Source organism: Hippocampus bargibanti, linkage group LG04, assembly GCF_051943395.1.
Source record: "Hippocampus bargibanti isolate YZ-2025 linkage group LG04, ASM5194339v1, whole genome shotgun sequence".
In the NCBI taxonomy this organism is placed as follows: Eukaryota; Metazoa; Chordata; class Actinopteri; order Syngnathiformes; family Syngnathidae; genus Hippocampus; species Hippocampus bargibanti.
In genome coordinates, this window is record NC_142737.1 from 27243823 (window position 1) to 27255928 (window position 12106).

At 42.1% G+C, this 12106-nt stretch overlaps 1 protein-coding gene across 4 annotated transcripts in view; it reads right to left on the reverse strand.

The window, feature by feature from the left end:
- Nucleotides 1-12106, reverse strand: part of unc5db (unc-5 netrin receptor Db) — a 255429-nt gene that overhangs the window by 17861 nt on the left and 225462 nt on the right. For all 4 annotated transcript variants that reach the window (XM_088994976.1, XM_088994977.1, XM_088994975.1 and 1 more), the window contains 2 exons: nucleotides 4672-4899; nucleotides 1033-1182 (listed from right to left, as the gene is read on the reverse strand). In XM_088994976.1, coding sequence (XP_088851102.1) covers nucleotides 1033-1182; nucleotides 4672-4899 — 378 coding nt within the window. The remainder of the gene's footprint in view (nucleotides 1-1032; nucleotides 1183-4671; nucleotides 4900-12106) is intronic.

The following is a 12106-nucleotide window of genomic DNA, read 5'->3' on the forward strand; positions in this document are numbered from 1 at the left end:
TTTCAGCCACACTTACCATTTTGAACATTAGAACATTTGAACTATTTGAACCTTTGGATCTTGATTTTCTCTCCACCAGTGTCACTCTTCCCGCATTTTCTCCATAGTCTTCTTGATTTTACACGTTTCTTTCGTGCCATTCCTTCATCTCATCATCAGTAACACCAACACTAACTCGGAACCTCACATTGAAGTTGGCGATCCACCATTGAGTCCTGGGCTGCCAACTGTGTCCCATTTGCTTTTGGCTCCAATGCTGCCTTTACTTTCGTTATCTCGATCATTTTTCTCACGAGTTGAGGAATTAATCTAAAAGGAGCATCGTAGATGCAATGCACCAGGGATTCCCATTTGAGTAAATTACCAATGAGAAAAGATGCATCTCAGTATGTGGTCCGTTTTATGTTTCTGCTTTTGATCAAACCATTTGTTGAAGGTTGCTTTCATGATGCTTGCATAAACATATTTAGACATATTTATTTCAAATTTTTATTTATTACAAACATATTTATTTTGGCCAACTTATGAAAGGCATTTTATTATGCATCTGATTAGGAAGGGGGTGCATCTTTCTGGCCCCCCACAAGTGTCGACAAAAAATTGGATGGACATTTAAGCTGTCCATCCCTGTTTCAAAGAAATATCAATTTGAGCTACAGTACTCTGGAGTGACCAGCACTCTTGTGTTTGGTTGAAGCACGGCGAGTCTCGGGTCCCACCTCACCCAGACAGATCTTAGCCTGTTTATTGTCACTTCTCATCCGCTTTTGTGTGCTTGTACTTGTGTTTTCTAAATGTAAATGTCTTTGTGAACCAAAGGTGGGGAAATACTAGTTTGTTGTAATGTATGAAGCATTGGATTGGATTGGATATGCCTTTATTAGTCTCACAGTGGAGAAATTTACATTTCACAGCAGCAAAGTGATGAAAGGAATGAAAGGAATGAAAGTAGCATACAATGCTGTTTGCACTTTTAGGAATATTCATCAGGCTTTTTGTGGAGAAGAGTGTGTCAATTACAGTGATCATTACCTGACAGGTGGTAAAGGGTTTGATGCTCCATAAGAACTGGGGGACATCGTGAATGGACACCTGCAGGCTGAAGGCGCTTGCTCGAAAAGGCAACATCTTTGGCTCCTCGAGGAGCTGACCTCCTCTGTCCTTTTCTGCTGCCACAACTCCCTGGGTGGCAATGGGAAAGAAATATGATAAGAAATAGATGTTTGTTTGGAAATTCAGGTAAAGCAAATAAAATGTAATACAAAAAAATTGGGGACAAATCATTTTTCATAGTGGGTAGTAGCTGACTGGCTTAGTTGCTTCTACATCTGTTGCTAACTCCTTTGTTCCTCAGGTGACAGGTGATTACCCTTCTTAAACATGACTGCAATCGTCAAAATGTCAGCAGTGAAATGTAGTTACTTCGACGGCACACCTGCGGTCAGGCGTAAAAATGTTGAAAATGCATTGGTGACAAGCAACTGAGTTGGTCTCCACATTAACAAATCTTCCAAGTTGTGCTTTCCTTCCCATGACTCAGCACAGCGGAATGACGCTCAATGGTGTTGAAACATTTTTGCACGTTTGTCAGTGGCACACGTCTGTCTCCTAAATTGAATTTTTGATGATGACAGAGTACGTCTGTTGTTGCCTCCAGATAATTAATCATCATCGTTGAGTGTCCCAGTGGGATGGTTTCATGACTGGCTTGTGTCTCCTCGAGCATCTCAATGATTGCATACACAAGTGTAACTGATGAAAGGTTACTCCAATTGAGAGCATGCACATAAACACACTGACACATCTAGGAAGAGTGTATTTGTTTTTTGAAAAATGTGCTTAAGGAAAATTGCATATTGTCATATTCCTTGCAGGGGAATAGACAAAAAAGTGTGAGCAAAGCAAAGATTCTCTTATTTGTCACCTTTCCGGGTGGTCATTGTTAATTTGCTGTCTTATTCGCTGTAAATCTCCCTGTAAACTTTGACCCTACTTAAACACGTATGAAATTGTCCAACAAAATTTAGGGCTTTAGTTTCCTCAATGGCACACGTGTGCTCTGGCGTAAAATCTTTTCATTTTAGCGCAAGCCCAATTGCCAGGTTTAGAAGTTAAACAGACTGTGCTGCGCCATGCTGCGCCATGCTGTGTGTTTAGCCGTAATCAAAGATATTTCTCCCTTTGGGTGGTGTCCATCCCTCATTTTAGCTCAGGTTCTCGACCAGAGGCCAGGAAGCTCGAGGGTTCTGCGCAGTATATATTATTATACTTCTGTTGATTCGGATTAATGAAAAGCAGCTAGCAAGGAACAGTGTGAGTGTGTATGGAATGTGACTTCATCCTCCCACTCCATTCCATCAAGCCATCAACTACCATCACAAAGGTAAATGAAACAACTTTATTATATAGTTCAGTTTATTTCTTTATTTACTATTGCACATTTATAATACATGAAATAAGGTCTATTTTTGTGCAGTTTTAAGGAGTATTTAGTAGAAAATTATGTTTGGTGGGGACCTGGGAATGGATTATTCTCACTTTAATGGTTTCTTATGGGAAATAAATGTTCGGAATATATACAGTGGTACCTCGGTTCTCCAACGCCTCACAGTTCGAACAAATCGGAGTTCGAACAAAATATTCGAGATATTCTTGCTTCGGCGTTCGAACACAAATCGGTGTTCGAACGGCAACGCGCGTGAGTGCGTATGCGAGGGTGGGGTGCTGAGCGGCGTACGGGTGTATCGCTCTCTCCGTGACCAACTGTTGTCGCTTGCGGATGTGCTGCGTTTTGCTCTTGCGTTTAATATAGGTGTATGAAGACCCTAATCATGCCTCCAAAGAAAGTAAGTGCTGCTAAAAGTGAAAAAATAAAAGTAGTGCGTACAACTATTGCATTTAGGAAATAAATAATCGCAAAATATGAAGAAGGTGTGCGAGTGTCTGATCTGGCTAGGGAATACAGCACGGCGAAATCTATCTAGTGATGTGACTGTGGGGGTGAGAGCAAGTGTCATTGCATAGATATTTTAAGAGAAAAGAACATCCTGTAGCCGAGTCATCCGAAGCTGTGTATATATATATATATATATATATATATGTATATATATATATATATATATATATATATATATATATATGTGTGTGTGTGTGTGTGTGTGTGTGGTGTGTGTTGTGTGTATTTGTGGTGTGTGTGTATGTGTGCATACATGAATCCAACAGCCAAGAACCCATTGTTTCTATTTTCTCAGACAATCTGAAAAGTATGAGACTTTATTCATCACATCTTCAGAAAAAAAACTCCCCTTAGAGATGTTTGTCTTAAATCAGATTTTGTGCAGAACCAGAAAGCAGTGTACTAAAGCTCAAGACATACGCAACAGAGATTTAGCGTTAAGCAGACACAAAGCCAAGTGATGTACAGACCTCTGGCATCTGTTTGGAAGGCAGAAACCAAATTCCGAAAGCCAGCTGCCACTGTTACCAGTGATATGACAGAATGGTCGTCGCGAGGAAGAATGAGTTAGCTATCCTGTTTAGTTTAGTCTCTCAAGGGATCCTGTGGAACCTGATTTCCCAGATGTTCACTTAAGGGATCTCAATGCTTAAATCGACTTTAATCTGGGTTGCCGACAGAGAAATCAAATTAAACATGATAAGCATGTATTGATTAACATTTGACTTCCACTGATTATAGTACCGAGAGCTTTGTCTCTGTGTCAAATCTGTCTAGCTGCAACACAATCGCTGGAACAATTTCTCAGTTATGCATGCGATCATAACCACAAAACGCTAGTCGACAGAATTATAGGTGCTAAATATTTGGTGTGTTACAATACACAGAACATACCCACTCAATTAGATATTGGTGCATTGAATCATATTGTAATATTATACTTTAAAATGCAAACCGTTTCGAATCATATTTTATTGGGGATGTACAATGCCTTAAATGGGAAAGGCAACATTTACAGTCCTGACAAATTCATTCAAGAAATCCAGAGTATCATTCCATCCCAAACTAAGCCATACTGCATTGATTCAAATCTGAATCAGATTGAATCGAACTGAGTTAAATTTTCCACTTTAAAATAAACCGTCCTTGTATTTTATTCCATATATCCTACATATGGTCTTTTATTTGAGAATTGTGCACCCTCCTCTACAGTGTATTTTGATGTTGTTTATTACTTATTAAGTATCCCATGTTGTAAATCACCAAAGCACATTGAATTGAGCAAAGAAATCTGGCTATTTGTACAACCATTTGCATATTAAACGGTGAATGGCCGTTCAATGGTGGAAGACTCTTTCTGCAAACAGAAACTCAGACAGCACAAAGCATGGACCGTAGGGGAAAGATAATTGAAGAATCTCGTGGGGTTGTGATGTGTGTGTGTGCGTCTGCGCGTGTGTGTAGGGTGTGGGAGCTGGGGGTTAGTTGAGAGGGAATTGCCTCCCATTTTTAGGGAATCTGGGTTTTCATCTTAAAACTGAGACAGTTGTGGCCACTTGATAAAAATAAGGGTCAAATCAATGTGTCCTGGTTGATTTGCAAATGTGAAAACAGCATGACCAAGCGAGATGGCTCTGAACATCATCATTCCCAAACAGTGTCTACCAGTTCTGTGTTTGATGGATGCAGGCAATAAAACCTTTTGTTTTCCCCACCTGAAAAGCATGTGGCGTATCATCGAAGCAGTATACCCGCAGGCTGTAGTTCATGGAAGTGCCCTCCATGTAGCCAAACACAGCCAGCTTCAGCCTCTTGATGGCAGCCTGTGTGAGTGGTTCGCCCACGAGGGCGTATGCACCTGGCTGACTGAGCAGCAGGTGGCAGCTTGTGGATTCCATGAGGCAATAACAAGAAGTGGATTCATCCTCCACAAGCATCACCTCCTAGAGCACAACAAAAGAATATTATAGGTTTAAAAATCTGATGAAGGCCTCTGAAAGATTCCAGCGATTGTAACATCCCTTCCATTATCAGGGGTGGCAGGGCTCAGTGGTAGACGAAGAGGTTGGAGACCCCGTCACCCGCTATTGTAACTATGTATGCCACATTAAAAATGGGTCAAATCATTCTAAAATAGAATCATGAATCCCTGGTTCTTGCAGTTTACAGCGATAAAGTAAAACATTTTTGTCCTTCACAACACAGAGGCCACACTGGTATTTTGTTTTAATTCACAAAACATCCATCCATTCATCTATCCATCCATCATCCATCCTTCCATGCATCCATCCATCCATATTCTGAACTGCTTTATCCTTGCCACAGTCATTGGACAGTAGGCTGGAAATCGGTTGTCAACCAATCAAGGGGCACACACAAATACAATGATCCGTGGTCACATTAACAGCAAGAGAGAATTTCGGGGGTCTCATCAACAAGCCATGGATGTTTGTGGAATGTGTGAAGGACTAGAGTACCTGCATCAAACGAAGGCAGCCCAGGCTAGAAAATGCAAACTCTCCACACAAAGGCCGAAGACGGAATCGGAATCTGAACCTCTGCACTACGAGACTGACACGCTAACGAGTCGATCAACGTGCTGCCTCAAAGAACAACATACAGTACAACATGAAATGTGTATGCAAAGTGGCGCAAAGCTGAAATGAATGCATTATGTTTCATCACGATCAAAATGACAGCTGTTTGTTTGAATCATGAATAAAATACACACAGTTGGTGACTAATCTCTATGGAATTCCTCCTCTAGTAAAGATGTTTGGACATACTGTAGTCTAACACAAAATAGTCACTTTGAGCAACATAATGTTTTATTCATGAGACAATAAGCATTTGAAGCAGGAGAAATTGTCGATATCGATTCCTGCTCACTTCCGTTTCAAAATTACAATACATGTACAGATACTCCCAAAATTTCTTTTTAGGTGTTAAACTCAAATTAACACTTTCCTTTGAGGTGAAACATTGCTTATTGATCACTTAATTTGAGGAGCCATTTTTTGCAGGTTAATCTCAGAGATCTGAATTAAACCGAAAAAATATGACAAAATGACAAGTGTTGAAAGTAGGGCTACAATATGTCACCATTTTAGTATTGTACTAAAAATCATCTACATCAATTGTGTATTAGGTAAACAGTATTTTACATAAGACATTTAACTGAATAAAAAACAACTGATTGTTTTCCTTTTTAATACATAAAATTGCACATGACCTTCACATTCTGCCAAGCAGCTAATATAATTTTATTGTCGAGAAACATTACAATAATAAATATTTGAGTAATTTCAAACAAATATGAAGTTCAACTTTAACATCATATTTTATATAGCAAAAACCTCAAGGCACTCAATAGAAGCCTTTGTGTAAAGTCACTTGCTACCATTGTAAAATGCTATGGAATAATACCGTAGGTCCATTGTTGTGGTTTTATGAGCAGAGACCAGCTCACGAGGGATTAAAAAAATATTCTTTATACAAGTTTTAAAAGTGAACCGGTCAAATTAAAAGGAGAATACACATGAAATGTGAATTTCTACACAAAGTAACATCAATTGATTGACATATTGATGTAGAATAGACAACATGTCTCTATTGGGATATTTTATGTCTTCTTTTAAATATTCGAACAATTACTGTGTTTGGGGTCAACAAGTTAATGTTCAGTGATTTCTGTGAGCTTTGACAGCTCGTTGTTTGCCACATAAAACCAACCTTTCAGGATGTAGGAGAGTCAAAATGCAAAATCTGAACACCTTATCTCAAGCCACGAAATACCTTGTGCATTTTAAGGCGAGCTACCCTCCTCATCCTCAAAAATCTAACCATCAAATGTTTTATAAGACACAGTGCGGGCCCATATAATCCTTGAAATATATGTGTTTATGTACCTTAATAGGTGCAATGGGAACAAATAATGTGCTCGAGACTGATCCTGAAGGAGCATCACTTTTTTCACTGGTTAAAAAAATGATGAGGAGCATTGAGCCATCCACAGCCGTACTCCGAGACATTGTACATGTCAACAAACCTCTACGACTACTACTGGTGCTCGTAAATTACCTAAGCTCCAAACTGATGCTTTTTACAAGATTTTATTAGGCCCTTGCTATCATGAAGTTTCCTATAAGACAAAAGTACACAGTTGTAGTACAAATCTTGTTCTTATTTTCCTTTCGGCTTTTCCCTTTACGCGACACAGCGAGTTAGTATACTTCATCTAACCCTATTTTGTGCATCCTCTTCTCTCACACCAGCTACCTTCATGTCCTCTTTGACAACATCCATAAACCTCCTCTTCGGCCTTCCTTTTGTTCTCCTGCCAGGCAGTTCAAGGCTCAGCATTCTTCTCCTAATACATTACCTCTCTGTCCTCTGGACATGTACAAACCATCTCAGTCTGGCCTCTCTGACTTTCTCTCCAAAGCCTCTAATATAAGTTGTCCCTCTGATATACTTGTTCCTGATCCTATCTAATCTGGTCACTCACAAAGTAAATCTCAATATCTTCATCTCTGCTTCCTCCAGGTCGGCCGACTGTCTTTTCATCAGTGGCACTGTCTCCAGTCCCAACATCATGGCTGGTCTCACTGCATTTTTATACACCTTTCCTTTCTTCCTAGCTTAAACTCTACTCTCACACATCACATCTGACATATTTCTCCAGCCTGCTTGGACTCGCTTCTTCACAGTTCTTAGTCACAGTCCAAGTACTTAAAATCCTTCACCTTCTTTATCTGTTCTCCCTGTAACCTCACACTTGTACCAGGGTCACTGTCATTCACACACATACTGTATACTCCGTCTTGCTGCAACTGACCTTCATTCCTCTCCTTCCAAGGGCGTACCTCCACCTCTCTAATTTCTCATCCACATGTTCCCTACTCTCGCTGCAGATCACAATGTCATCTGCAAACATCATGGTCCAAGGAGATTCTTGTCTAACATTGTCTGTCAGCCTGTTCATCACCATAGCAAATAAGAGTGCCTTTCCACCCTTCATCCTCTTCAGCCCCGTCCTCACTTCATCCTTGCTAATCTTTGCTACGTCTTCGTCCACAACAGTGACATCTTTTACCATTTGTTCCTTCACATTTTCCTCTTTCATCAATTCTTCAAAGTACAGCTTGCCATAACTCTACTGGTACCTGTTAATACATTGCCATCTCTATCCTTAATCACCGTAACCTGTTGCAGGTCCTTACCATATTTGTCTCTGTGTCTTGCCAACCTGTAAAGATCAGTCACAGCTTCCTTGTTATCCAACTTATACAAGTCATCATAGGCATCTTGGTTGGCTTTTCCGACTTTTACTTTCACCACTTCTTCTTTGCTAGCCTCTTTCTCTGTATGCATTCCTCCCCATTCCGTCACCAAGTCTCATCTACTTTTCTTCCAGTTGATATACCAAGTACTTTCTGACCTGTCTCTCTGATTACGTTCGCTGTAGTTTGCCAGTCATCTGTAAGGAACTCCTGGTCACCCAGTGCTCATCTCAACTCCTTCTAAAAAGTCATGCAACACTCTTTCTTTTTCAATTTACACCATTTTGTCCTCTGCACTGCCTTTGGTTTCTTCATCTTCCTCACTACGAGAGATTCAGAGGTTTGATTCACACATTTGTTTTCAGATGTTTTCAAAGGTTTTTTTCTTGACACAACGCTCTGTATTTATCTGGTCTTATGTCCCTTTGTGGCTACATTACTACAATTCTTAGTCGTACAATTCGTGTTATTATGAAAACACATATAAATGGCTGTATTGGAGGAAAAGCCATGGTCCCTTTTCGTACCAATAGAAATATGGCGCGTGAAAAACTGACCAGTGACCATAGCATTAGCATTTCCGATGATTCTTAGACACAGAAACAAGAGATGGTTCTTATTCCACTTCTGCTGGAGATTATATGCAGATTAGAATGAATGATAATTGATAGTTATTTGAATTAAAGACAACACACTGAAATGCATCCATCCATTCTCCGTAGATTTTTGAGAACTTATTATGACTTCCACCTTAAGGTCTGAAAAATAGGGCCCAATTAACACGAATACATTTCATTCAATGACACACATACAAATGAAAATATTGCCGTGTGTTACATAAAACAGCAAGAAATGTTCCTGACCAATGTTCCCTCTAAGCTGCGCGCGTGCGCAATCGCGCACCGCTTGCACATACTCAGCGCACAAGAACATCTATGCAGCGCACATTTTGCAATGTAACTCAATGGGTGACAGGTGACCAGCCAATAAGGCTGTACAGTTCACGTACGCTACGCAGCCATTCGGAGCAGAACAGCACGAATATGCCCTGCCCATACGCGCCGTGATACTGGCGTGGTACTGGTGTGTGGCCACACCGTACACATCTGATGTTGCTCACAGTGGTCCTCAGTGTGCTCAGGGAGCTTGTGTGTCTGCTCAGACACATGAAAAATTAGAGGGAACATTGTTCCTGACACAAATATTATTTGTAAGCTCTGCATTGTATTGTCCACTTGCATTCTATGACGCACTATCAGGAATCATGAAACACTGGACATGATTTTGAGCCTGTCCATGGATACCCAGGTCTTTTAGCAGTCTGATGGTGGCGGAAGCCATAAACCCTCTGCATCCAACGTCAATTGGCTATACCTTGGATTTCCATCCTCGCTGTTGCACATCTACTGCGAGTTCTGTGTCGCGCAGCTTCTCGCGCTCATAGGCCTCTTCAACCGAGTTTTGCCACGGGACTGTGAGTTCTGTTATGTAGACAGCCTTGAGTGAAGGAGACCAGAGCACCAAGTCTGGCGATGTGGACCCGCATCTCCCAATCCCAGGCCCTGGATAGCTGTCCAACCTTTATCTTGGCAGGAGGATGGTTGGCTTTTTCTGTCCGTCTCGGATGAAAGTCAATGGTGCTGTGCTGGAAATGGTGGCTCTCATGGGCAAGGAGGTGATGGTATTCCTCTTGCTCTCAAGGACAACTGCCAAACTCTTCAGGACCTGGTTGTGCCTCCAGGAGTAGCGGCCTTGTGTGAGGCTGGTCTTACAACCGGTCAGGATGTGTTTGAGAGTTCCTGGAGTTGGACAGAGGTCACAGCTTGGATCTTCGCCATACCATTAGTGGAGGTTTTTTGGAGATGGGAGCACATCATTGATAGCTCTGATGATGAAGTTGATGTTACTCGCCTCCATTTCCCAGAGATCCCCCCAGCTGAGCTTTCTCTTCTCCAGACCTTCCCACCTCATCCATTGTCCCTGCTTGGCAAGAGAGACAGCCTTTGCAGTTCTTTCAGCTTCCTCTTGGCGGCGCGCTTCCTCTTGGCGGTGCACCTCTTCCATTACAATTTTCTTTCTTTCCAGTCCACCATTTTCTTCTTTCAGACAGTAAATTGAAGTAAAAAACATAAATAATGTGCTGCTTTCATATCTAAAGTTGCACTTTTATTTTAATGCACACACACGCTGACTAGTACGCTCACAATTGTATTTTTATACACTCATAATTTTGCTTAGAATTTGCCGGCTTCCATGTTGGCCCGTTTCATCCATTTTAAAAACTATTTGCCCATGCCCAGTTATCTCAGCACACATTGGCCACGTATGCTTAAGAAAAATAAATAAGTCATTCATTTGTCACCGGCACCTGAGAAATTACATCACAGATGTACACCTCCGTCTTTAAATTGAGAATTAAAATGTTTGGCAAACCTGATACATAATTGTAGTGGCTGACTTTTTGTGACTTCTTTACATATTATTTCATTCCTGAATGAGGATGAGATGTGTAAAAATAACCCCAAGAAGAATTAGAGTGGAAGTCATACCGAATGGGGTTGACCCTTTGCATTAGCACAGGATGGTCAATATTATCATATGCTGTCATATCCACCAGAGGTTTTGTGAAAACCACGTTTTTTTGCAAACTCCTGTTCACTCTGTCTTGCTACAGTATGTCAAACTGTCTGCTGTGAAAATGCTCTTTTGCAATATCAAGGCTGAAGGTGGCTAAAGACAGAATGAAGCACTTGAGGTTGACACGTGAAACTGATGCGGTAACTCTTCATCATTTGATACAGCCTCCATTTCTGTGGAGAGAAAATCATATTTGCACCAAGAACAGACAATGGAGAAAGCACTCTTCCTTTAAAGGACAACCGACGACTACGGACAAGTTGTGTCCATAATTTGTAGAATGGCTTCAAATGACTTATACTGAGCGTATTTAATAAGATTCCACCGCATATAGCTATATTTTACGTTTTAAGACTCACTCTGAATATTCAGGAAGTCTTGTTTTTGAGTTGGTGACGAGTCCGTACGTGACGTCATGAAAGGACCGCCCCCTGACCGTAAAAAAGACGCATTGTAGCGTCCTTCCATCACGTCAATGTATTTTCCTGTACATGTTTGGTCTGAGAACCGTTTTGCTCCCAAAAGCCGCCAAAAGAGGGAGTCCAAGCTCCATATAAGGAATTTATCAGCCTGTCGAAGCGGAGGTGGCCACTAGAGGTCGCCATTTTGTGCCTCTTTTCTGATGATCCATTGTTGCCCCCAATGTTGCCTCAAAAGGGCATGGGATAAATTCGATTGCAAACATATATGCTTTCCTCTTCAGAACTATTTGAATCTCATCCGGTGACGGAGTCCGAAGCGGAGGGGAGACTACTGGACTGCGTCCAAGGGGCCCGTTCAGCCGCGGAATACTCCGTCGACTTCCGCATCCGGGCCGCTGGCAGCGGCTACGGCGACAGAGCGTTGAGGGGGGTGTTTCGTCGCGGATTGAACACCGACCTCAAGGACGAGTTGGCTACCCGCGACGCGGGCACCACCTTCGACGACCTGGTCGCCATAGTCATCGGCCTGGATCACCGCCTTCGGGAGCGACAGAGGGAGCAGCGCGGCCGACGGCTCAGACAGCCACGCAGCCGGTCCAGATCTCCCACACCCGGCAGCGAGCGTGTGCGGCGCCTGGAGGAATCCCCTGAACCCATCATCATAGGGGGGGGGGAACGACCACACTACCCCCGGGGCTCGTCGCACCCAAGGCCCCCAGGCGAAGACCTCAGGTCCACGCAAGTCCCCGACAAGACGGCGACCACAGCGACCTCTGGAGGTCAAATCCACGACCCCCGTTACGCGGTTG